Genomic DNA, 26,946 nt, shown 5'->3' with positions numbered 1-26,946 from the left:
TGGTGCTGGGAATTGGGAAAAGGTACAATCCCTGTGGCTGAATGGTGAGGCCGGAGGCTCCCCCCTGATACTGGGCCTCATTTTAATGGAGCCAGCGAAGCGATGACAGCCCACTGCCAATAAGCAGTGCACGATCGAGTCCTCAGGTAAGTGGGTCTAGGGGTCAGGGATCAAGGCCAGCGATTAGGCCCGGGGATCGTGGGGAGGGGGGGTTTGGGGGCAGTGGCGGCGATCAGTGCCTTTAATGTGGGGTCGGGAGGAGCCCTCCTGCTGTGTCTGGCTCCATATTCAGGTAAGTTGCTTCCCTTCTTGGTCGGGCCCAGCAGGCAAAGCCTAGGGCTCAGAACATAAGAACATAGGAGCAGGAGTAGGCTATTTGGCCCCTCGAGCCTGCTCCGCCATCCAATAAGATCATGGCTGACCTGATCATGGACTCAGCTCCACTTCCCTGCCCGCTCCCCGTAACACTTTATTCCCTTATCACTTAAAAATCTGTCCCTCTCCACCCTAAATATATTCAATGACCCAGCCTCCACAGCTCTCTGGGGCAGAGAATTCCACAGATTTTCAACCCTCAGAAGAAATTTCTCCTCACCTCAGTTTTAAATGGGCGGCCCCTTATTCTGAGACTATGTCCCCTAGTTTTAGTTTCCCCTATGAATGGAAATATCCTCTCTGCATCCACCTTGTCGAGCCCCCTCATTATCTTATACGTTTCGATAAGATCACCTCTCATTCTTCTGAACTCCAATGAGTAGAGGCTCAACCTACTCAACCTTTCCTCATAAGTCAACCCCCTCATCCCCGGAATCAACCTAGTGAACCTTTTCTGAACAGCCTCCAATGCAAGTATATCCTTCCTTAGATACGGAGACCAAAATTGTACGTAGTACTGCAGGTGTGGTCTCACCAATACCCTGTACAGTTGTAGCAGGACTTATCTGCTTTTATACTCTATCCCCCTTGCAATAAAGGCCAACATTCCATTTGCCTTCCTGATTACTTGCTGTACCTACATACTAACAGGACGTGGTTTCCCCGAGTGTAGCCATCGATAGCGCTGCCTGCCTCAGGCCAAACCAATGTTGGAAAGCAGCTGTTATGCATATAAGGGGCCTATGTAAGGAGGCCAACGTCTGTTTCAGGTGTGGGTAGAAACCCTTTTTTTGTCCTTGCACAATATGGCAAACAGTGCACTTCCAGACGAAAATGTGTGCATGTTTCCTGCCTGCTGTGTTGGGGCTCCGTGGACAAATGCCTTTATATTTATACTCAGTGTAAAAGCAGAAAACACATCGTGTACTATTCAATCTGAAAGTTAGCCCATGGGCCAACCAGCAAATATTGCCTACTGTGCACTTGTATAATCAAATATCCAGGAGATAGGGCCTAAATTTCCTGTAACCTTACCACGGCACATCTATGGCATACGGTTAAGGTCTTCTCTGGTTTTACTTTGCCAGTAGTGCACATCATAGAAATTTATGGCACAGAAGGCGGCCATTCAGCCCATCGTGTCCGCGCCGGCCAACAAAGAGCTATCCAGCCTAATCCCACTTTCCAGCTCTAGGTCCGTAGCTCTGTAGGTTACAGCACTTCAAGTGCACATCCAAGTACTTTTTAAATGTGGTGAGGGTTTCTGCCTCTACCACCCTTTCAGGCAGTGAGTTCCAGATGCCCACCACCCTCTGGGTGAAAAATATATTCCTCAATTAGCTTCTAATCCTTCGACCAATTACTTTAAATCTACTGCGTGACCTGAAGGTCAGTGTATTTTGTGGTTAAGACTGAAGTCAGCAGGGACAATGAGAAGCAGCAATGAGAAGTTTTCCGGCCTGAGTAGTGAAGTAGCTTGGCGTGTGTAGCAATTATACCACAAACCAACACCATTTAGGGTCATTACCCAGAAACCCAAGCTTTCAAGTATTCCAAATACTGTACCGAGGGCGTCAGGGAACAATAGAAAAGTGAAATGAATTGAAGTCATTTGTAGGTCAAAAGTGAGTAACAGAACAAATACCGAGTGGAATTTTACAGAATAAATAACGAGCATGCATAGCAATGGATCTGGAACCAAGCAGCCAATACCCGATACACACCCATGGTATCGGGGCCAGATACAGAACAGAAAATGGACCCATTTAGGAGCAATGACTTCAACGTGGGGATGGGTCGCAATCTGTACAGACAGAGGGCCAGAAATTGCCCTCCGCCCGAAACAGGGCACGCCTACCGCTTCATGGCGTGCATTACCGCCCGCAATGGATGGGGCGGCCATTAGAGCGAAATTCAGCACTTTGGGGTAAAAAACAGAGCGGAGCCATGTTGTTGGGGGGGGGGGGGGCGGAGGGTGGGGGAGTGAGCTGTGTGCAGTGTGGGGGGGGGGGTGGGCTGCGTGCAGTGTGGGGGAGGGGGTGGAGTGGGCTGTGTGTGGTGTGGGGGTGAGTGGGTGGGCTGTGTGCGGTGTGGGGGGGGGGGAGTGGGCTGTGTGTGGTGTGGGGGTGGGGGAGTGTGCCGTGTGGGGGGGGGGAGTGGGCTGTGTGTGGTGTGGGGGTGGGGGAGTGTGCCGTGGGGGGGGGGGGGGAGTGGGCTGTGTGTGGTGTGGGGGTGGGGGAGTGTGCCGTGTGGGGGGGGGGGGGGGAGTGGGCTGTGTGTGGTGTGGGGGTGGGGGAGTGTGCCGTGTGGGGGGGGGGGGAGTGGGCTGTGTGTGGTGTGGGGGTGGGGGAGTGTGCCGTGGGGGGGGGGGAGTGGGCTGTGTGTGGTGTGGGGGTGGGGGAGTGTGCCGTGGGGGGGGGGGAGTGGGCTGTGTGTGGTGTGGGGGTGAGTGGGTGGGCTGTGTGTGGTGTGGGGGTGAGTGGGTGGGCTGTGTGTGGTGTGGGGGGGGGGTGGGAGTGGGCTGTGTGTGGTGTGGGGGGGGTGGGGGGAGTAGGCTGTGTGTGGTGTGTGGGGGGGGGAGTGTGCCGTGTGGGGGGGGGGGGGGGGGAGTGGGCTGTGTGTGGTGTGGGGGGGGTGGGGGGAGTAGGCTGTGTGTGGTGTGGGGGTGGGGGAGTGTGCCGTGTGGGGGGGGGGGGAGTGGGCTGTCTGCGGAGGAGGGGGAGGAGTGGGCTGTGTGTGAGGGGGCTGGGAGCGGGGGGATGGCCGATTGGGCTGAGAAATTCAGCTGATGCCCATTTGCTGATGACGAGGCGACTGGTTAAAGGGCAGGTTTTGCAGCTAGGCCCCGAGCATTGAGTTTGTCTCTGGTGCTTCTGACAGAATGGCTAATGCAGGAGGCTCAAGGAGGGCCAGCCGTTTCTCGGATGTGGAACTCGAGGCCCTGGTCAGAGTTGTGGAGGGAAGGAGGTGCGTCCTGTATCCGGGCACAGGCAGACCGACTCGCGCTGTGTTTGTGAATGCCTGGAGAGAGATCGCTGTGGAGGTGCCGGGACCCCCATTCATGGCCGCACCGCCACCCAATGCTGCAAAATGCTGAATGACATCATTCGCCTGATGAAAGTGAGTCTCCCAGCTCCTCACCTTCCGTTTGCGAGCCTCGCCTTCACCTTCTCTTATCTCCCACCTCCACTCCATAGTCACTGAAGCATCATGTGATTGGTGAGGCCTGTATATCTATGTGTGCATACTCCCAATGGAGGCTCCCTTTCATGTCAGAGTTACTCCTGCGTGTAATGGACCCACACTTGTGCACTCATTGCCAAGGCCGCATGACACTGCTGCTCAGCAAGCCTTCTTTGCTTTGCAGGCCAAGGTCTCCCACCACCGTTTGGAGCAACAGAGGACTGGTGGGGGCGGAGCCGATATCCAGCAGCTCAGTGCCATCGAGGAGAGGGTGCAGCGGCTAGTGGGCCCACATGTTGCCTTCCCTGTGGCCACCGGTTGTGTGGATCCCGCTGGGGGCAGCATCGGTAAGTGAAGGCCTTCCTTTAATGCCATCTCTCCCTCAAAGTCCAAGCACCAACCAGACAATTGCTTATGATTGTGAGCAAGTTGCAGGCTGCATGATGCAATGCCCTACCTCACCCTGACGGAACTCCTTTGCCATTTATGATTGCAGATGACACCCCGAGTGTGAGCCAGAGTCAGACCGAGACCCTTGAGCCGAGTGCAGACATTGGCGGCGTGCCCGATGAGGGCGAGGAAGAGGGGGACACTGCTGGCAACACCGCGTCACTGCTTCCTACACTCGCACGCGCCAGCTCAGGTACTGGGAGTACGCGGTCGGGTCAGTTAGACTTATCAGAGGGTGATGCAGAGGGTTAACATCTCATCAGACCTCAACGCACCCGTGTTTGGGGGTTAAAAGTCACCCCGTTGTGTCCAATACTCAGCACCACACTTTAGGATGTCAACACCTTGGAGAGGGCAGAGAGGAGATCTACTCGATTGACAACAGGGATGAGGGATTTCAGGTCGTCAAAGGTGAAGCCTGCAATGTGTTGGTCACTTGCTATATCCACAGCTCCACATTTTTAATAACTTAAGCTGGGATTGTTCTCCGCAGAGCAGACAAAGTTAAGAGGAGATCTAATAGAGGTATTCAAAATAATGAGGGGTTTTGTTAGAGTAGGTAGGGAGGAACTGCTTCCAGTGGCAGTGTTGAGTCTGTAAGCACTCTAGTAATGACTCCACAAGGCAAGGTATTGTACTTGAACTGTGATGACCTTAGTCCATTTATTGCAGCTCCTGAGTGAGGGTACAATAAGGTGAGCTCCCTTTTTTACCTGGTTACCTGTCGTGTACAGGTGACCCCTAAGTCTCCACCAGTTGCACCCTCTGGTGGTACAAGCATACAGTGTGAAGGTACATCCAGTAGTCTTATGTAACTGTACATTGAGTGTACAGGGAATATACTTATGTTATACATAAACAACAGGCAGGGGCGTCGGTAACTGGAGGACACAGATTTAAGACAATGGGCAAAAGATACGAGGAGACGACGACAATTTCTTTATACGCAGCGAGTTGTAATGATCCGGAATGCAGTGTCTGAAAGGGTGGTGGCAGCAGGTTCAATTGCAACTAAGGAAAGGGAATTGGATATATATTCAAAAGAAGAAATTTGCAGGGCTACGGAGAAAGACCAGGAAAGTGGGATTAATTGGATAGCTCTTGGTGACAGATTAGGAAAAGGGGAGGTGCAACGAGACCTGGGTGTCATGGTACATCAGTCATTGAAGGTTGGCATGCAGGTACAGCAGGCGGTTAAGAATGCAAATGGCATGTTGGCCTTCATAGCGAGTGGATTTGAGTACAGGGGCAGGGAGGTGTTGCTACAGTTGTACCATGTGGGAACTCGGGGACACTTCCGGTGTCCCTGGGGACTACGTGTGTGGGAAGTGTATCCGCCTCGAGCTCCTGATGGTCCGCATTGCGGAATTGGAGCTGAGGGTGGATTCACTGTGGAGCATCCACGATGCTGAGAATGACGTGAGTATCACGTGTAGTGAGTTGGTCTTACCGCAGGAGAAGGGTCCACAGCCAGATAGGGAATGGAAGACCAGCAGGAAGAGCAGTGCAAGAAAGGTAGTGCAGGGGTCTCCTGTGGTCATCCCCCTGCAAAACAGATACACCGCTTTGAGTGCTGTTGATGACTCATCAGGGGAGGGCAGCAGCAGCCAAGTTCATCGCACCGTGGCTGGCTCTGCTGCACAGGAGGGCAGGAAAAAGAGTGGGAGCGCGATAGTGATAGGGGATTCGATGGTGAGGGGAATAGATGGGCGTTTCTGCGGCCGCAACCGAGACTCCAGGATGGTATGTTGCCTCCCTGGTGCAAGGATCAAGGATGTCTCGGAGTGGGTGCAGGACATTCTGAAATGGGAGGGAGAACAGCCAGTTGTCGTGGTGCACATTGGTACCAACGACATAGATAAAAAAAGGGATGAGGTCCTACGAAACGAATTTAAGGAGCTAGGAGCTAAATTAAAACGTAGGACCTCAAAAGTAGTAATCTCGGGATTGCTACCAGTGCCACGTGCTAGTCAGAGTAGGAATCGCAGGATAACGCAGATGAATACGTGGCTTGAGCAGTGGTGCAGCAGGGAGGGATTCAAATTCTGGGACATTGGAACCGGTTCTGGGGGAGGTGGGACCAGTACAAACCAGACGGTCTGCACCTGGGCAGGACCGGAACCAATGTCCTAGGGGGAGTGTTTGCTAGTGCTGTTGGGGAGGAGTTAAACTAATATGGCAGGGGGATGGGAACCAATGCAGGGAGACAGAGGGAGACAAAAAGGAGGCAAAAGCAAAAGACAGAAAGGAGATGAGGAAAAGTGGAGGGCAGAGAAACCCAAGGCAAAGAACAAAAAGGGCCACTGTACAGCAAAATTCTAAAAGGACAAAGGGTGTTAAAAAAAACAAGCCTGAAGGCTTTGTGTCTTAATGCAAGGAGTATCCGCAATAAGGTGGATGAATTAACTATGCAAACAGATGTTAACAAATATGATGTGATTGGGATTACGGAGACGTGGCTCCAGGATGATCAGGGCTGGGAACTCAACATCCAGGGGTATTCAACATTCAGGAAGGATAGAATAAAAGGAAAAGGAGGTGGGGTAGCATTGCTGGTTAAAGAGGAGATTAATGCAATAGTTAGGAAAGACATTAGCTTGGATGATGTGGAATGTATATGGGTAGAGCTGCAGAACACCAAAGGGCAAAAAACGTTAGTGGGAGTTGTGTACAGACCTCCAAACAGTAGTAGTGATGTTGGGGAGGGCATCAAACAGGAAATTAGGGGTGCATGTGTGAATGTTTAAAATTGTATAGAGACATTGAAGTTGAGAACGTGGGAATTGTATAGGGACAGTATAAGCTAACAAACAATTCATGGAGGAATAGCCATGACATCTCAGACTCTAGACTGCGAAATGTTACAACACTAACACATATTGAAACAAAACCCACAGCTTGCAGAAAAACCTCAAGGTCTTATTAAATCATGTTATTAACTTGAAACATTGACAGAAGGTCTTTGTTTAAAATCGGACCATGCTTGGGTCGGCTTATGAGTGGACGAAGGGAAGGAGGGATCAAAAGAGATGGGCTGAGCTGGGATGTCACTCTAGCCCTATCTTGTTATCTTTTGCCGAAAATGTATAACCATCGTGCCTTGACAATGTAACGTCACTTATCCGTAGGGAGTGTGTACGCTCTATCGAGAGAGTATATCTTCTGTCTGATAAGTCTTGCCGGCCGGTAAAATAAAGACTGCTTTGTTCAAAGCACAAGAGGTATTCGACTCAGTAATTTTACTGAACCAGATTGAGAGAAAAGAATCTACATTTACACATGCAATAAAGGTGCAGCAGTTATAATGGGTGACTTTAATATGCACATAGATTGGGCTAGCCAAACTGGAAGGAATACGGTGGAGGTGGATTTCCTGGAGTGCATAAGGGATGGTTTTCTAGACCAATATGTCGAGGAACCAACTTGGGGGGAGGCCATCTTAGACTGGGTGTTGTGTAATGAGAGAGGATTAATTAGCAATCTCATGGTGCGAGGCCCCTTGGGGAAGAGTGACCATAATATGGTGGAATTCTGTATTAGGATGGAGAATGAAACAGTTAATTCAGAGACCATGGTCCAGAACTTAAAGAAGGGTAACTTTGAAGGTATGAGGCGTCAATTGGCTAGGATAGATTGGCGAATGATACTTAAGGGGTTAACTGTGGATGGGCAATGGCAGACATTTAGAGACCGCATGGATGAATTACAACAATTGTACATTCCTGTCTGGCGTTAAAAATAAAAAAGGGAAGGTGGCTCAACCGTGGCTATCTAGGGAAATCAGGGATAGTATTAAAGCCAAGGAAATGGCATGCAAATTGGCCAGAAATAGCAGCGAACCTGGGGACTGGGAGAAATTTAGAACTCAGCAGAGGAGGACAAAGGGTTTGATTAGGGCAGGGAAAATGGAGTACGAGAAGAAGCTTGCAGGGAACATTAACGCGGATTGCAAAAGTTTCTATAGGTATGTAAAGAGAAAAAGGTTAGTAAAGACAAACGTAGGTCCCCTGCAGTCAGAATCAGGGGAAGTCATAACAGGGAACAAAGAAATGGCAGACCAATTGAACAAGTACTTTAGTTCAGTATTCACGAAGGAGGACACGAACAACCTTCCGGTTATAAAAGGGGTCGGGGGGTCTAGTAAGGAGGAGGAACTGAGGGAAATCTTTATTAGTCGGGAAATTGTGTTGGGGAAATTGATGGGATTGAAGGCCGATAAATCTCCAGGGCCTGATGGACTGCATCCCAGAGTACTTAAGGAGGTGGCCTTGGAAATAGCGGATGCATTGACAGTCATTTTCCAACATTCCATTGACTCTGGATCAGTTCCTATGGAGTGGAGGGTAGCCAATGTAACCCCACTTTTTAAAAAAGGAGGGAGAGAGAAAGCAGGGAATTATAGACCGGTCAGCCTGACCTCAGTAGTGGGTAAAATGATGGAATCAATTATTAAGGATGTCATAGCAGCGCATTTGGAAAATGGTGACATGATAGGTCCAAGTCAGCATGGATTTGTGAGAGGGAAATCATGCTTGAGAAATCTTCTGGAATTTTTTGAGGATGCTTCCAGTAAAGTGAACAAAGGAGAACCAGTTGATGTGGTATATTTGGACTTTCAGAAGGCTTTCGACAAGGTCCCACACAAGAGATTAATGTGCAAAGTTAAAGCACATGGGATTGGGGGTAGTGTGCTGACGTGGATTGAGAACTGGTTGTCAGACAGGAAGCAAAGAGTAAGAGTAAATGAGTACTTTTCAGAATGGCAGGCAGTGACTAGTGGGGTACCGCAAGGTTCTGTACTGGGGCCCCAGCTGTTTACACTGTACATTAATGATTTAGACTAGGGGATTAAATGTAGTATCTCCAAATTTGCGGATGACACTAAGTTGGGTGGCAGTGTGAGTTGCGAGGAGGATGCTATGAGGCTGCAGAGTGACTTGGATAGGTTAGGTGAGTGGGCAAATGCATGGCAGATGAAGTATAATGTGGATAAATGTGAGGTTATCCACTTTGATGGTAAAAACAGAGAGACAGACTATTATCTGAATGGTGACAGATTAGGAAAAGGGAAGGTGCAACGAGACCTGGGTGTCATGGTACATCAGTAATTGAAGGTTGGCATGCAGGTACAGCAGGCGGTTAAGAAAGCAAATGGATTGTTGGCCTTCATAGCGAGGGGATTTGAGTACAGGGGCAGGGAGGTGTTGCTACAGTTGTACAGGGCCTTGGTGAGGCCACACCTGGAATATTGTGTACAGTTTTGGTCTCCTAACTTGAGGAAGGACATTCTTGCTATTGAGGGAGTGCAGCGAAGGTTCACCAGACTGATTCCCGGGATGGCGGGACTGACATATCAAGAAAGACTGGATCAACTGGGCTTGTATTCACTGGAGTTCAGAAGAATGAGAGGGGATCTCATAGAAACGTTTAAAATTCTGACGGGTTTAGACAGGTTGGATGCAGGAAGAATGTTCCCAATGTTGGGGAAGTCCAGAACCAGGGGTCACAGTCTAAGGATAAGGGGTAAGCCATTTAGGACCGAGATGAGGAGAAACTTCTTCACCCAGAGAATGGTGAACCTGTGGAATTCTCTACCACAGAAAGTTGTTGAGGCCAATTCACTAAATATATTCAAAAAGGAGTTAGATGTAATCCTTACGACTAGGGGGATCAAGGGGTATGGCGAGAAAGCAGGAATGGGGTACTGAAGTTGCATGTTCAGCCATGAACTCATTGAATGGTGGTGCAGGCTCGAAGGGCCGAATGGCCTACTCCTGCACCTATTTTCTATGTTTCTATGTTTCTTTCAAAAATGGCCTCCTTCTGTTCTGTAAGATCCTATGATCATCCCTGCTAGAATCACATTCAATTTGGAGGTGACAATTTCTCGGCCATTTATTAAAAGTAAAGAGAAATATATTTAAAAAAAGGGACAGCCATCAGACTTCAAGACGCCAATAAAACAGCCCCTTCCCCCTCATGGTGTTCCTTGGCATGTCAACCCCACAAAGTTTACAATTTGCGTGACAAACCCGTACCTTGATTGATGAACAATGAACAACTCGACAAGAAGGAGGGAACGCTGCCTTTTAAAAAAAAAATATAAACATAATCAATTGATGGATATCTTGTTCTGAAGTGACTTGCTGTGCCAGGGCATTGGGAAGTACCACAAGCTCCTCCGTGGAAAATTCAGAGGTCAAAGGTGAAGCCTGCAATGTGTTTGTCACTTGCTACATCCAAAACGCCACATTTTTAATAACTTAAAAAACGCTGGCATTAAATCTTGGCTTGGCGTTTAGTGAGAGTAAAACAGAGCAGTTCAGCAAGAAGCCACAATCCCATTTGAAGGATCGAGGCTTGCAGCAACAACTGGCTCGTTGCCCCCCGCTCACTCTGACAGGTTGGAGTGACTGAATGCCGGGTGCCCCAGTCTCTCAGCATCGAGACTGTGCCTGGAGCCAGTGTATAAACAATATGAACTATCACTGCCCGATCTCCAACACGGTCATTGTTTTTCCTCGAACTGCACTTCAGGTGACGGCGAAAAGCACTATCGAGTCTGTACTTACTTTACACAAAGCAAAGCGCTCTACTCGGAACTCCTTCACGGCAAACGAGCCAAAGGTGGGCAGTGGAAACGTTACAAGGACACCCTCAAAGCCTCCCTGATAAAGTGCAACATCCCCACTGACACCTGGCAGTCCATGGCCAAAGACTGCCCTAAGTGGAGGAAGTGCATCCGGGAGGGCGCTGAGCACCTCGAGTATCGTCGCTGAGAGCATGCAGATACCAAGCGCAGGCAGCGGAAGGAGCGTGCGGCAAACCAGTCCCACCCTCCCCTTCCCCCAACAACTATCTGCCCCACCTGTGACAGAGACTGTGGTTCTCGTTTTGGACTGTACAGCCTAAGGACTCATGTTAAGAGTGGAATCAAGTCTTCCTCGATTCTGAGGGACTGCCTATGATGATGATGATTCACTTTACACATGGTTAGTAGCGTTTTATTGGGCCCACCAGGATCATTTGGTGCCAAGATACCATTAATCTCCAAGCTGGTGGCTGGCATCTCGAACCGAGGGACACCAGTGGCAAACCCTCCCCAGGATCGGGTCAGCTCGGGAGCAATGACCAGGGCAGCGGGCAGGGTTAATGCTGCTTTAAGAGGTTTTATTTTTATTTATTTATTTTTTATACGTGTGTTATGTTAGATCAACTGCATGCTCTGGTTCAGACCCCACCTTCAACACGCCCTGCCCGCCCCTCCCTACGTTCAACCACGTTCCATGCCAAGGGAGCCTGGATGATGTCCAGAAGGATACAGAAATGTCCTTTTAAATAAACAAGAATGTACGTGCATCTACAGAACAACTTTAATTTCCTCACAATGTCCCAGAGTGTTTTACAGCCAACGTGTTGCTTTAGAAATGGACACAGTTATTTGCAACAGGAAAATGCTCTGATTAGGTCCCCTTGATCACATGACCTGATTGTGGATTGGTCCCCCTGGAGGATAAGACACACCCAGCAGTTTATCTGGAATGTGTAATTAGAACCACCCAGCCCAAGTACTCAGTGATGTTGCAAAGTGTGATTCGAGCCATTCAGACTGCATGCGCGACCGGATCGAGCGCCCATGTGCAAAAAGGAAGCGGAGTCCAATGCGCGCATGCGCAGAAGGACACACAAAAGACTAGTGCAAATAATCACTTGGTTTAGAAATATAATCACTGTTGTTTTGTAAGCAGCCATGTGATTAATGATAAGTTAATCTGCTTTGCTGGTGCTGGGCGAGGGATAAATATTGGCCAGAGTACACCCCTTCTCTTCAAATAGTGCCATGGTATCGTTAACATCCACCTGTGGCAGACTGGGCACCTCTGACTATGCAGCACTCCTTCTGTACTACACTTGGTGTCAGCCTAGGTTTCAAAGGAAGGCGAAGGAAAGGAAAGATTTGTATTTATATAGAGCCTTTCAGAAGAACATAAGAAATAGGTGCAGGAGTAGGCCATTCGGACCCTCGAGCCTGCACCACCTTTCAATGAGAACATGGCTGATCTTCTACCTCAACTCCACTTTCCTGCACTATCCCCGTATCCCTTGATTTCTTTAATATCCAAAAATCTATCGATCTCTGTCTTGAATATACTCAAAGACTGAGCCTCCACAGCCCTCTAGGCTAGAGAATTCCAAAAATTCACAACCCTTTGCATGAAGTAATTTCTCCTCCTCTCAGTCCATTATGATCTCAAGCTGTCCCAAAGCGGTTTAAGTCAATTAAATCGTTTTGAAGCGTAGTCACTCAACACAGGAAACGCAGCAGCCAATTTACATACAGCAAGGTCCCGCAAATAGCAATGCAATAATAACCGGATAATGTGGGAGTTTTTGGTTTTTTTAAGTGCTTGTTGGTACACTCATAATGAAGGATGAAACTGAGTACTGTGAACATTGAGCAAGTGTGACCTTAGCTCCTTTAATAAGACTCCAGAGTGCAGGTACCTCGTGGGTGGCCTGCTCGTATACCGTGCTCCCAAGGGATACTGGGATCCCTTGGGACTCCAACAGGTGGGAGGTGTCGTACAGGTTGCAAGGGGTTAAATACAACCCCTTGTGGTTGAGGGTTGGCCAGGACACCAGGAGAACTCCCCTGTTCTTCTTCGAAATAGTGCCATGGGAGCTTTTATGAGGGGGCAAACAGGGTCTCGGTTTAACGTCTCAACAAGCACTCCCTTAGTACTGCACTGGAGTGTCAGCCTGGATACTGTGCTCAAGTTTCTAGAGTGGGATTTGAACCCACAATCTTCCGACCTAGAGGCAAGAGTGCTATCCACTGAGCCACAGTCAACATGTTATTAGAACATTTAATAAAGTATAATTGAGCAATTGTTGGACAGTAGCCATCATACATGAGGCTGCAATTCCGAATTTGATTGGAGGACCTGGAGAGTAGGCGGGTTGTTTGGGTGCGAGACCCTTGGTCAGAGTAGAGCTGACGGGGTCTGATTCCTCTATCAAAGCTCCTGTGCACGCTGCTAACTACAATATAAACACATATATCTGCAGCATAACTAAGACCGCCTATTTCCACCTCCGTCCTTGCCTCAGCTCATCTGCTGCTGAAGCCCTTATCAATGCCTTTATTACCTCTAGACTTGACTATTTCAACATACTCCTGGCTGGCCTCCCACATTCTACACTAGGTAGACTTGAGGTCATCCAAAACTTGTCCGTGTCCTAACTTGCACCAAGTCCCGCTCACCCATCACCCCTGTGCTCACGGTTAAGCAACGCCTCGATTTCAAAATTCTCATCCTTATTTTCAAATCCCTCACTCCTCCCTATCTCTGTAATCTCCTTCAGCCTTGCAACCAACCCCCTCCCCCAACCTCGAGATGTCTGCACTCCTCTAATTCTGCCCTCTTGAGTATCCCTGATTATAATCACTCAACCATTGGTGGCCGTGCCTTCTGTTGCCTGGGCCCCAAGCTCTGGAACTCCCTGCCTAAACCTCTCCGCCTCTCTACCTCTCTTTCCTCCTTTAAGATGCTCCTTAAATGCTACCTCTTTGACTAAACTTTTGGCCATCTGCCGTAATTTCTTCTTATGTGGCTCGGTGTCAAATTTATTTGTTAAGTTTTATAACACTGCTGTGAAGCACCTTGGGACATTTTACTATGTTAAAGGCGCTATATAAATAAAAGTTGTTAAATACCGTGGTCCCTTGCCTCCATTAAACTCTGTGCCCCCCTGTGATCTTGTTGCTCCATCGAGTTGCCTGCTGCCTGCCTTGTGGTCTTGCCTCTCTATCAAATGGCCTGCTAGCCTGGCTACTGGCTCGGTTTGCCAGTATGCCTGTGCACAATGCAGACTCCTCCTGGCATCTTTCCTACCCTACTGTAATGTATGCCCCTGTGAGTATGCTCACATGTTTGTAGATCTGTTGAATGGCCAAGGTCGCCATTAACCGGTCCAGGCAGCGGGCAGTCGAGGGGGTCGTTCAGCCCGACTGCCTGCCTCTCTTCCGCAGTTACGTTCAAACCAGGGTGTCCCTGGAGATGGAGCACGCGGTGTCCATCGGTACACTCGCGGCCTTCCACGAGAGGTGGGCACCAGAGAGACTGGAGTGCATCATCACACCCAGCAACCAAATTTTAATTTGACTGTTTGATGTCCAAAATTTAATTTGTTAATTTGTCGGTTCTAGCGCCCCTTTTAAGGGGGCACTTGATTTAGTTTAATTAAAATAGTTGTAGAGCTGTTGAGTTGGGAGTGGTTTAGCCAGTCACCTGATGTTCACAAAACTCAATAAAACCCCAGTCAGTTGGGCTCGGGGGATCCACAATGAGGCAGGTGGTTGTGAGCCTGGTGGATGAACTGGTGATGTGTAGTGTGATTGTTAAACCTTTGCTAATAAACCAATTAGTTCCCAATAGCAATGTGTTGCTATGAATTCTTAAGCAAAGAACCCATGCAGCACATACATTACACTATGGTCCTGTCCTCCTATTAAGCTGAATATGCACCCTTCAGTCTCGTCTTTCCGTGGGCCTTACACGAAACAGCCGTAAGACAAAGGTCTTCCACCAGCCTGACCCCGCTGCACAGCACTGTCCCCCAGTCATCAAGATTCACGGCACGGCTCTGGACAACGTGGACCACTTTCCATACCTCGGGAACCTGTTATCAACAAGGACGACAAGATTCAACATCGCCTCCAGTGCAGCCTTCGGCCGCCTGAGGAAAAGAATGTTCGAAGATCAGGCCCTCAAATCTGCCACCAAGCTCATGGTCTACAGGGCTTTAGTAATACCCGCCCTCCTGTATGGCTCAGAGATGTGGACCATATAGAGTAGACACCTCAAATTGCTGCAGAAATACCACCAACGATGATTCTGCAAGATCCTGCAAATCCCCTGGGAGGACAGACGCACCAACATTAGCGTCCTCGACTAGGCCAACATCCCCAGCATTGATGCACTGACCACATTCAACCAGCTCCGCTGGGCGGGTCACATTGTTCGCATGCCTGACACAAGACTCCCAAAGCAAATGCTCTACTTGGAACTCCTACACGGCAAGCGAGCCCCAGGTGGGCAGAGGAAACATTTCAAGGACACCCTCAAAGCTTCCTTGATAAAATGCAACATCCCCACTGGCACCTGGGAGTCCCTGGCCAAAAGACCACCCTAAGTGGAGGAAGTGCATCCGGGAGGGCGCTGAGCACCTTGAGTCTTGTCGCCGAGAGCATGCAGAAAGCAAGCGCAGGCAGCAGATGGAGCGTGCAGCAAACCAGTCCCACCCACCTTTTCCTTCAACCCCACCTGTGACTGGGACTGTAATTCCTGTATTGGACCGTACAGTCACCTAAAAACTCATTTTTAGAGTGGAAGCAAGTCTTCCTCGATTCAGAGGGACTGCCCATGATGATGCACCCTCAGTCTCGTCTTTCCGTTTGTGGCAGCAACTGTCCAACAGTATGTAACCTCAACCGGCGTGCAACCTGAGACTGCGTCACCCATGAAACTGTGTGTGCGGTCTGTGGCCAGTCCTCCATTAACCCACCCTAATCCATGCACTGTGCAGCCTTCCGGACTCAACATCAGAGTGAAGCTCAACGGGGGCACCTTGGAGAAGAGCTTCTGATTGCTACCACTGGATTTTACGGCACAATTCGCCCGGAATTTGTGGGAACTGGTGCAAAAGATCGCTGAAACTTAAGCGCAAATCGAATTTCTGCAATCTTTTGCTTAGTTTAAAAAAGCATCGCGCTACAAGCCTGTCCCTCCGCCGAAACTGGCCCCGCCCCCGGGGCGAGTTCATCACCATTGGGCATTTCCGCTAATGGCGGGCATTCGATTAGGCTCCGAACAATTAAGCTGATCCTTTTGGGCGCAAAAACACGGAAACGCACGTTTTAAAAGCTTCTGGAAGTCATAAAAAAAAACACAGGTACAGCGTCGAAAATCAACACAGCGGGACGATTCATGACGGGGTCGTCCAGAATCCGGAAAATGTTCCAGAATCCGGACCCCCGCCTTGGGCCACTGCCGACCTCTCTCTCCCCTGCCGACCTCTTACCCGCCTTGGGCCTATTCACAATCTATTATTAATGATTTGGATGTCAGGACTGAGTGTAATGTAGCCAAGTTTGCTGATGATACAAAGATGGGCGGGAAAGCAAATTGTGAGGACACAAATAATCTGCAAAGGAATATGGACAGGCTCAGTGAGTGGGCAAACATTTGGCAGATGGAGTATAATGTGGGAAAGTGTGAGGTTATCCACTTTGGCAGAGATAATAGAAAAGCAAATTATATTTTAAATGGAGAAAAATTGCAAAGTGCTGTAGTACAGAGAGACCTGGGAGTCCTTGTGCATGGAACACAAAAAGTTAGTATGTAGGCACAGCAAGTGATCAGGAAGGCAAAAGGAATGTTGGCCTTTATTGCAAGGGGGATGGAGTATAAAAGCAGAGAAGTCCTGCTACAATGGTACAGGGTATTGGTGAGGCCACACCTAGAGTACTGTGTACAGTTTTGGTCTCCTTATATAAGAAAGAATATACTTGCATTGCAGGCTGTTCAGAGGAGGTTGATTCCAGGGATGAGGCGGTTGACTTATGAAGATAGCTTGAGTAGGTTGCGCCGATACTCATTGCAGTTCAGAAGAATGAGAGGTGATCTTATTGAAACATATAAGATAATGAGGGGGCTCGACAAGGTGGATGCAGAGAGGATATTTCCACTTATAGGGGAAACTAAAACTAGGGGACATAGTCTTAGAATAAGGGGCCACCCATTTAAAACTGATGGAGAAATTTCTTCTCTGAGGGTCGTGAATCTTTGGAATTCTCAGCTGTGGAGGCTGGGTCATTGAATATATTTAAGGCAGAGATAGATTTTTGAGCGATAAGGGAGTAAAGGGTTATGGGGAGTGGGCAGGGAAGTGGAGCTGAGTCCATGATCAGATCAGATCAGCCATGATCGTATTAAATGGCGGAGCAGGCACGAGGGGCTAAATGGCCTACCCCTGCTCCTATTTCTTATGTTCTTATGGGCCCCGCTGCCGACATCCCCCCCCACCCCCTTGTCCGACCCCACCCCCCCACCTACCTATCTTGGCCCAGGCGTTTCCGGATTCGGGACATTATAAAGATGTTCCGAAGTCCAGAAATACACAGACTCCGGAGCGGACTCGGTCCTGGGGTTTCTGAATTCTTGACGCTGTACCTGTACTGCTATACTGACTATTGTACCCCAATATAACTCGCAATATATATATATATTTTTAAAGTTATTTTCAGTAATTTAAAATTGGTTACTCACAGGTGGTGGACTGGACACGTCGATTAAAAATGCTTATATTTTGGGATGTACCCATTTGCAGGGGCATTAATCAAGCTGCACCAAGTTACTGCTCTTAAATACATCAAGAAATATTTTTTTAAGCAAAATTTCTCTTAAAAATTGACGTTTCAAAACACTGCTCCATTGCGCATGGCAGATTTTGCGTTTGGCAATATGCAAATGAGTTTGAGCGGAAATTTGAGGAAAAAAAATACAGGCTTCCAGACTCAACATGGAGTTCAACAAGTTCAGTACCGAACACATCGTACCCTCCCCTTTCAGCATTCTGAAGGGACCGTTCCCTCCGCCACACCGTGGTCCATCCACAATCACCCCCAACACCATCCCCTTCCCATGGCACCTTCCCGTGTAAGCGCAGGAGATGTAATATCTGCCCTTTCACCTCCTCCCTTCCCACTGTCCAAAGGCCCAAACACTCCTTCCAGGTGAAACTGCGATTTACTTGTACTTCCTTTAAGTTACTATACTATTCACTGCCCACAAGGTGGTCTCCCCTACATTGGGGATGGGGTGAGCGCTTTGCGGAACACCTCCGTTCAGTCTGCAAAGGTGACCCCGAGCTTCACATTTTAAATCTCCTCGCACTCTAACTCTGACCTCTCTGTCCTCTGCCTCCTATGCTGTTCCAATGAAAGAAAGACTTGCATTTATATAGCACTTTTCACGACTACTGGACGTCCCAAAGTGCTTTACAGCCAATTAATTACTTTTTGAAGTGTAGTCAATGTGGTAATGTAGGAAACATGGCAGCGATTTGCACCTAGCAAAGTCCCACAAACAAGCAATGTGATAATGACCAGATAATCTGTTTTTTTGTTATGTTGATTGAGGGATAAATATTGGCCAGGACACTGGGGATTACTCCCCTGCTCTTCGAAATAGCGCTATGGGATCTTTTACATCCACCTGAGAGAGCAGACGGGGCCTCGGTTTAACATCTCATCCAAAAGAAGGCATCTCCAACAATGCAGCGCTCCTTCAGCACTGCACTGGAGTGTCAGCTTAGATTTTTGTGCTCAAGTCCCTGGAACATAAGAACATAAGAAATAGGAGCAGGAGTAGGCCATACGGCCCCTCGAGCCTGCTCCGCCATTCAATATGATCATGGCTGATCCGATCATGAACTCAGGTCCACCTCCCTGCTCGCTCCCCATAATCCCTTATTCTCTTATCGTATAAGAAACTGTCTATTTCTGTCTTAAATTTATTCAATGTCCCAGCTTCTACAGCTCTCTAAGGCAGCGAATTCCACAGATTTACAACCCTCAGAGAAGAAATTCCTCCTCATCTCAGTTTTAAATGGGTGGCCCCTTATTCTAAGATTTTGCCCTCTAGTTCTAGTCTCCCCTATCAGTGGAAACATCCTCTCTGCATCCACCTTTTCAAACCTCCTCATAATCTTATACGTTTCGATAAGATTACCTCTCATTCTTCTGAATTCCAATGAGTAGAGGCCCAACCTACTCAATCTTTCCTCATAAGTCAACCCCCTCATCTCTGAAATCAACCTTGTGAACCTTCTCTGAACTGCCTCCAAAGCAAGTATATCCTTTCGTAAATATGGAAACCAAAACTGCACACAATATTCCAGGTGTGGCCCCACGAATACCCTGTATAACTGTAGCAAGACTTCCCCGCTTTTATACTCCATCCCCTTTGCGATAAAGGCCAAGATTCCATTGGCCTTCCTGATCACTTGCTGTACGTGCATACTATCCCTTTTGTGTTTCATGCACAAGTACCCCCAGGTCCTGCTGTACTGCAGCACTTGGCAATCTCTCTCCATTTAAATAATAACTTGCTCTTTGATTTTTTTCTGCCAAAGTGCATGACCTCACATTTTCCAACATTATACTCCATCTGCCAAATTTTTGCCCACTCACTTAGCCTGTCCATGTCCTTTTGCAGATATATTGTGTCCTCCTCACACATTGCTTTTCCTCCCACCTTTGTTTCGTCAGCAAACTTGGCCACGTTACACTCGGTCCCTTCTTCCAAGTAGTTAATATAGATTGTAAATAATTGGGGTCCCAGAGCTGATCCCTGCGGCAGCCCACTAGTTACAGGTTGCCAAGCCAAGAATGAACCATTTATCCCGACTCTCTGTTAGTTAGTCAATCTTCTATCCATGCTAATATATTACCCCCAACCCCGTGAACTTTTATCTTGTGCAGTAACCTTTTATGTGGCACCTTGTCAAATGCCTTCTGGAAATCTAAATACACCACATCTACTGGAGTGGGACTTGAACCCACAACCTTCTGGCTCAGAGGCGAGTGTGCTACCCACTGAGCCACAGCTGACATTGAAGCTCATAGAACGCTCGATTTGACACTTTACAGCCTTCCGCACTCAAACATTGAATTCAACAATTTCAGCTTCACAGCTGCTGCCTGACCTGCTGAGTATTCCCAACATTTTCCGTTTTTATTTCTATTCCTTTCTATCGTATGCTGCTATCAAACTGCCTCATCAAATTGTCTGCGCTTTCATTCCTTAATCAAATTGCCTATGAGCCTTGAAATCTGATCCCGCCTTACCGTATTCTCAATGTTAGCGATACCACACGTAGAATTCAGCTAGTCATTGCATTCCTGGCTTCCAGTTCCCTGGTGTTGATCGATCAGTTGATCAGAAGCTTTATACATTTGCCTTCGTTCAGTGACGTACACCTCCCCTATTGTGCAACTCTATTTTGAATTATAATGGATTGGGCAAGGTGGAATTTTATAAACACACCCACATCTCATTTCAATGCACCAATGTCTCAATTATATCACAAGTTCAACCCCCAATTCTTTTGGTCTTCCTATCCATTGACCGAGATGAGGAGAAACGTCTTCACTCAGAGAATTGTGAACCTGTGGAATTCTCTACCACAGAAAGTTGTTGAGGCCAGTTCATTAGATGTGGCCCTTAGTGCTAAAGGGATCAAGGGGTATAGAGAGAAAGCAGGAATGGGGTACTGAAGTTGCATGATCAGCCATGATCATATATAATGGTGGTGCAGGCTCAAAGGGCCGAATGGCCTACTCTTGCACCTATTTTCTATGTTTCTATTAAGTTACAAAGTACACTGCGTGGTATCCAGATGGCTCGGTTGCCAAAGGGACGATGAGCTGCACAACCCTGGGAAGACCCAGGTTCAACCCCGCGACCCGTGCTATGGCTGAAGGTCACAGCTGAGCTGGTGATACAAATGCCACACTTGGTCTTAACCCATGTGGACTTGGCGGAATAATCAGCCACAGCTTCCACTCTTGTATATTCTCCACTGGACCCTGCTGGAGAAATGCACGCGTCCAGACGTCAGATCAGAACAGAACTTAGCGTGGACATGATGCCCTGTGCAGTCAAATAGTCAGCCACTCAGTGTCCAGGACCGCACGTGAAGAATGACCGGTTGGTTGAGGCCCAGCACCCATGGACACCAGGAGCGAGGAACGGGGGTGGGGAGGAAGAAAAATAAAATGGGCATGGGTGTCCTTGCAAGCTAACAAGCTTCTGACGGCAACTCCTGCACCCACCACAATGATCACATGGTTTCACTCATCCGCCACCACCAGCGACAGGGGTCACACCATCCCCGGGGGTGTTTGGGGGTAAATCCCACTTACTCCCAGACTCAAGCCCTCATGGGTTCCTCATATCTAGTTCCCAACGCACGCAGGAAACGGAGGCAAGACAAACCCGAGGGGAAGTCGCCTGGGGAGCGCGTCACCAACCCACCCTCTTGGTCAGGGAATGGTAAAGCAAGACTGGCGTGGTGTGGGGAGGGGATTTATTTATAGTCCATGTCCGCAACAGAAGCCAATGACCCTCCTGTGTCATTAGCATTAAACTTTACACTGCAGGCTGTGAATGACTGTATATTTGCAAATTGCGTCAATCATGGGGAAGTCTGCAGAACAGGTTTTGCAACTGGTTTCCAAATGACACGACTGCACTGCTTTACACACCATTGGAAACCAGAATCTACTCGTGGCCAATTTCTTCAGCGGTCTGGTAGTCACATAACATAAGAGGTAGGAGCAGGAATAGGCCATTCGGCCCCTCGAGCCTGCTCCGCCATTCAATAAGATCGTGGCTGATCTAATCCTGGCCTCAACTCCACTTCCCTTCCCTTATCGTTCAAAAATCTGTCTATCTTCACCTTAAATATATTCAGTGACCCAACCTCCACAGCTCTCTGGGGTAGAGAATTCCATAGATTCATGACCCTCAGAGAAGAAATTCCTCATCTCCGTTTTAAATGGGCGACCCCTTATTCTGAAACTATGACCCCTAGTTCGAGATTCCCCCACGAGGGGAAACATCCTCTCTGCATCTACCCTGTCCAGCAAACTCAGAATCTTATACGTTTCAATAAGATCACCTCTCATTCTTCTAAACTCCAAAGAGTGTAAGCCCAACCTGCTCAACCTTTCTTCATTCGACAACCGTCCAGCTGTGCAAGGTCAGGACTCCCAACTGGACGACCAGCCTCTGCCAAGATTCACCTTCTGGCTGACCACTGACCGTGGGTTTGGCTGGACTCGAGGAGACCACTTGTGAGGCGGGGAATAGTTGGGAGTTGCAAATCATACCTCCTGAAAGATCACCCGCACTGTGCTATCGACGGTGGATGCACATGTGTTCACAGACTGTTCTGGCCCCTCAGTTGGGAAAGGTAATGAGCATGGAGGAAACGGAAGCAAGACTCGAGCGATAAATTCAAACAGCAGCCCCCCCCCACAAAAGTGACAATCAATCACACTAAAATACAGAAATGCCAAGGAAGTGAAGAGGTTCAAGGAAGCTTGAAGGAAAATATGCCAAAGGCCAACTCGAGACAAACGTTTTCAATGTGCAACGTGTGTGAGGTGATACATTTTGGTAAAAATAATAATCGGGGTTATACTCTGAATGGAAGTTGGCTCAGTGTTTCATGTCTTCAGCTGTCGAGGGCTCCAAGCTCTGGAATTCCCTTGCTAAACCTCTCCGCCTCTCTTTCAATGATCTTATATTTGGATGCGCAGCCCATTTAACATTCCGCGCATGCGCAAAATCTCACATTGGGAAAGCAGGTCCAGGGGCCATGCAGCTCAGAGGGAACATTGCTCTCTCTCTCTCTCCTCCTTTAAGACGCTCCTTATAACATACCTGCGTGACCAAGCTTTTGGCCATCTGCCCCAATTTCTTCTTATGCGGCTCAAGCGCAGGCAGCGGAAGAAGCGTGCGGCAAACCAATCCCATCCACCCTTTCCCCCAACGACTATCTGTCCCACCTGTGACAGGGACTGTGGTTCTCGTATTGGAATGTTCAGCCACCTAAGGACTCATGTTAAGAGTGGCAGCAAGTCTTCCTCTATTCCGAGGGACTGCCTATGATGATAACCTACCTGTGTGACCAAGCTTTTGGTCATAAGATCATAAGAAATAGGAGCAGGAGTAGGCCATACGGCCCCTCGAGCCTGCTCCGCCATTCAATAAGATCATGGCTGATCCGATCATGGACTCAGCTCCACTTCCCCGCCCGCTCCCCATAACACCTTATCCCTTTATCGTTTAAGAAACTGTCTATTTCTGTCTTAAATTTATTCAATGACCCAGCTTCCACAGCCCTCCGAGGCAGCGAGCTCCACAGATTTACAATCCTCTGAGAGAAGAAATTTCTCTTCATCTCAGTTTTAAATGGGCGGCCCCTTATTCCAAGATCATGCCCTCTAGTTCTAATCTCCCCCATCGGTGGAAACATCCTCTCTGCCCCAGTTTCTCCTTATGCGGCTCGGTGTCAAATTTTTTTTGTCTAATAATACTCCTGTGAAGCGCCTTAGGAAGTTTTACTACGTTAAAGGCGCTATATAAATACAAGTTGTTGCTGTGTGAGGAGAGCAGAAGGATTTGGGGGACACAGCAGTTGGAGACAGAAGCGGTTACATTTTGTACAAAAGCTGTGTTTCCTACCTGCGTGCCCTCCGGGTACACGTCATCAACCGTGGAGTCGATCAGGTCGTCCTCGTCGAAGGTGGCTCGTTTATACGTCGACATCTGAAGGGCCAAATGTAGAACAGACTCTCTGAGTGTTTCCATTTCTCTTACACACACCCTCACAGACCGCCATGTGGTGTGGCACCGGGTCAGCTGAGGGCCACAACAACGTGACAAAAAACCATGCAAAACAAGTCTCCTGCCTCAAAAAGGCTGGGCTGCCGAAATCACACCTGCGCAAACCGAATCCTTCCAACCGTAATCACCAGTGGGCGCAGGTTGCAGGAGCTCTTCGTGCCAGACTTGCTTCTCTACAAACAACACTTTTTTTTGGGGGGGGGGGGGGGGGTTGGGAGATGGTAACCAGAGCTCTCCAGCAACAAGTTTGACTGAAACATCTCTTCAGGCAGGAAGCTGCCACGATTTAGGTTCCTTTCATAGTGTTTCGTAATGTATTTTGCGATAAGTGCTTCTGTGTTCAAAACCCTGGTTAAACACAAAGGTTAGCTCTTAATAAAAGCTCCTTGTTGCTCCACTCCCACATAGGCTGGACTGGAGGTCTTCAGTAAATAAATATCCTGCTCAGATACAAACGGGCTCAGCCCACTGGCTTGCCAGGAGTTTCTTGCTACTTCACAGAGTTATATTGTTGTTGCTGTTGTTACCCCAGCAGTGTACGTCGGAGGGAGGAGCTGAACAAGACATTCCTGAGGAGCCCTGAATTCCCTCCTACGCTCAGAGTGGCTCAGCGTTATCTGCTGTCGGATCTGACTCTCACCAATAAGCTGCCCAGGTGAAGCAAAAGCACTGGCTTAACCCTTTCGGCAAAACACTGAGCTCCCTATACAACATGCTGAGAGAGAGCTGGACAAGTTACACCCGGAGTTCGCAGAGGTGTACTGCCTCATTGAAGTGTGGGTTTAATTTTCACACAGTATTCCAATTAATGCCGCCCCCCCCACCCCACACCCCCGGTACTGTGCCAGCAGAACATGCTGGGGGAACCAGCATTCTAGGCCATCTACCCATTGTTTGGGAGAGTGGGTCTCACACTCAAAGCCTCCCTGAAAAAGTGCAATATCCCCACTGACACCTGGGAGTCCCTGGCCAAAAGCCGCCCTAAGTGGAGGAAGTGCATCCGGGAGGGCGCTGAGCTCCTCGAGTCTCATCGCCGAGAGCGTGCAGAAATCAAGCGCACGCAGCGGAAGGAGCGTGCGGCAAACCAGTCCCACCCTCCCCCTCAACGACTATCTGTCCCACCTGTGACAGGGACTGTGGCTCTCGTATTGGACTGTTCAGCCAGCCAAGGACTCATTTTAAGAGTGGAAGCCAGTCTTCCTCGATTCCGAGGGACTGCCTATGATGATGGTGGGTCTGTTTGCAGGTGGGCAGCTGGACTTGCCGACCGACATTTCAAAGGGGTTTTCACATACATTAAGGGCTGGAATTTCGATGACTTTGCGAACGGGTTTTCGCCGGGATTTGACGCTCGCCAGCGAAAACCCGGTCAGCGGGATCCTCGGGCACCTCTTTGCGACGGCGCTTCCACATACCGCTGGGGAGAGGAGCGGTGACGTGCAATGCCGCAAATAGCGTTTGCGATCGATTTTTGCCTCTCTCCACACCCGTATTCTGCGCCCAGAATACCGACAGGGTCAAACCTGTCGGTGCAGCCCTGGCAGCAGCGGTAAGTAGGAGGACCTGCAAAAAAGGTAAGTTAAAGTTTTTATTTTTAAATTCTTTTTCAGCGATTTAGTAGGTAAGGGTTTTGTGAATTCCCCCCCCACCCTCCCAAAAGCCCCTCTCACAGTGCTATCGGCCCTGAACTAAAGGTGACGAAATTTGTGGTCTATGCCGCGAATCCTTGTGCAATACCAATTTTTACCGATGCGAATTAAAGGCCGAAAAGTGGGCCTAAAAACGGTAGCACAGCGAAAACGGTAATTTTGGCATAAAACTACAGTTTTTGCTGAAAACCGAAATTCTAGCCTTACGCATTTATCAAGAACATTTTGTTCTGTCACAGATTAGCGTCAACATACCTTTGGTGGCCGAGTTGCTATGGCAACACTGTTCTAGCCAGATGTACTCATTAGAAAAGGACTTGCACACAATACAGGTAAATACACTTCAAGTGCATATTTACTTAACACCCGTCACGATTCAGTAAGCAAGGAAGTGAAGCACTTAATGATCAAAAAGTTCTTGCACACTTTGCTTTTGGTCTGACCATTTTACCAACGAATGTACAAAAAGGTTAAAATTCACATGAATATACTGTGCGACTACATCTATTGAGATCACAAGCCCGACAACATGCCATCTACTCATATTTTGCTAATCAGAAATACAATAAGCTACATCTGGATTCACAAATAGCCATATGTGGTTAGTGGTTAAAGTATTCGATAAGACTGCTCTAAATGATCCATGAATAACCTCAGGGAAATAAAGGCACTAGATGATGGTAGTAAATCTTATGCTCATCAAGGTGGGGTACTTTACTGTAGGAACATGCCCGGTCGCTAACCCATGTATTTTAAACCATTTAACTTGGGCATTAAAATAATGTTGATCAGAAAATCTAGACTCCAATGTTAAAACAACTTAAAACTTGCTTTGCATCTTTAACCATTAGAAGCATCCCACGGGAGGTGGACACCAAGGAGAGAGAGAGGGAGGTAAGGGAGAGGTAAGGGAAGGAGAGGGGAAGGAAGAGAGAGGGGAAGGAAGAGAGAGGGGAAGGGAGAGAGAGGAAGAGAGAGAGAGAGGGGAAAAGGGAGTGTGAGAGAGAGAGAGAGGAAAAGGGAGAGAGAGAGGATGGGAGAGAGAGAGGAGAAGAGAGAGAGAGAGAGAGAGAGAGAGGGGAAGGGAGCGAGAGAGAGAGAGAGAGCGGGGAAGGGAGCGAGAGAGAGAGAGAGAGAGAGAGAGAGAGAGAGAGAGAGGGGAAGGGAGGGAGAGAGAGAGAGAGAGAGGGGAAGGGAGAGAGAGAGAGAGAGAGAGAGAGAGAGGGGAAGGGAGGGAGAGAGAGAGAGAGAGGGGAAGGGAGAGAGAGAGAGAGAGAGAGGGGAAGGGGGAGAGAGAGAGAGAGAGAGAGAGAGAGAGAGAGAGAGAGGAGAGAGAAAGATGAAAGGGAGAGGGAAGGGAAGGGAAGGGAAGGGAGAGAGAGGGAAGGGAGCGAGGGAATGGAGAGAGGGAAGGGAAGGGAGAGAAGGAAGGGAGAGAAGGAAGGAAAGGGAGAGAGGGAAGGGAAGTGAAGGCAGGATTTGCATTTATGTAGTGCCTTTCACGACCTCATGTTGTCCCAAAGCGCTTTACAGAAGTGACCAAAGTTATGGGCAAAGGGAGCGGTTTGAGGAGTTTTTTGAGAGGGGAGACACACAAGGCACAGGGATTTAGGAAGGGAATTCCACTTTGGATGAAGGCTCGGGCACTACTTGCGGATGCACAACAGTCATAATTCAGAACACCGAAGGCTATGAGCCGGAGGAGATGTAGGGTGGAGCGGGGGTACTAGGGACGGACTCGGAGATTGTTGTCAGGCACCCTCTGGGTCAGGTGTGACACGAGGTTAGATACAACTTGCATTTATATA

The 26,946-nt window shown here is 48.6% G+C and overlaps 1 protein-coding gene across 3 annotated transcripts in view; it reads right to left on the bottom strand.

Annotated features, from left to right (window-relative positions):
- The window catches only part of ece1 (endothelin converting enzyme 1), a 294,825-nt gene that overhangs the window by 158,700 nt on the left and 109,179 nt on the right, over positions 1–26,946 (bottom strand). For 2 of the 3 annotated variants that reach the window (XR_011587618.1, XM_070860114.1), the window contains exon 1: positions 23,328–23,573. Coding sequence is in view for 2 of the 3 variants with exons in the window: in XM_070860114.1 (XP_070716215.1) it covers positions 23,328–23,453 (126 nt within the window). In the remaining variant the exon portion in view is untranslated. Of the gene's footprint in view, positions 1–23,327; positions 23,574–26,946 lie in introns of those variants that run through there. The other variant, XM_070860115.1, reaches the window with a different exon arrangement.

Source organism: Pristiophorus japonicus, chromosome 18 (assembly GCF_044704955.1).
Source record: "Pristiophorus japonicus isolate sPriJap1 chromosome 18, sPriJap1.hap1, whole genome shotgun sequence".
NCBI classification, from domain to species: domain Eukaryota; kingdom Metazoa; phylum Chordata; class Chondrichthyes; family Pristiophoridae; genus Pristiophorus; species Pristiophorus japonicus.
The sequence above is the reverse complement of the archived record's forward strand: the minus strand, read 5'-3'. Positions and strand labels throughout refer to the sequence as shown.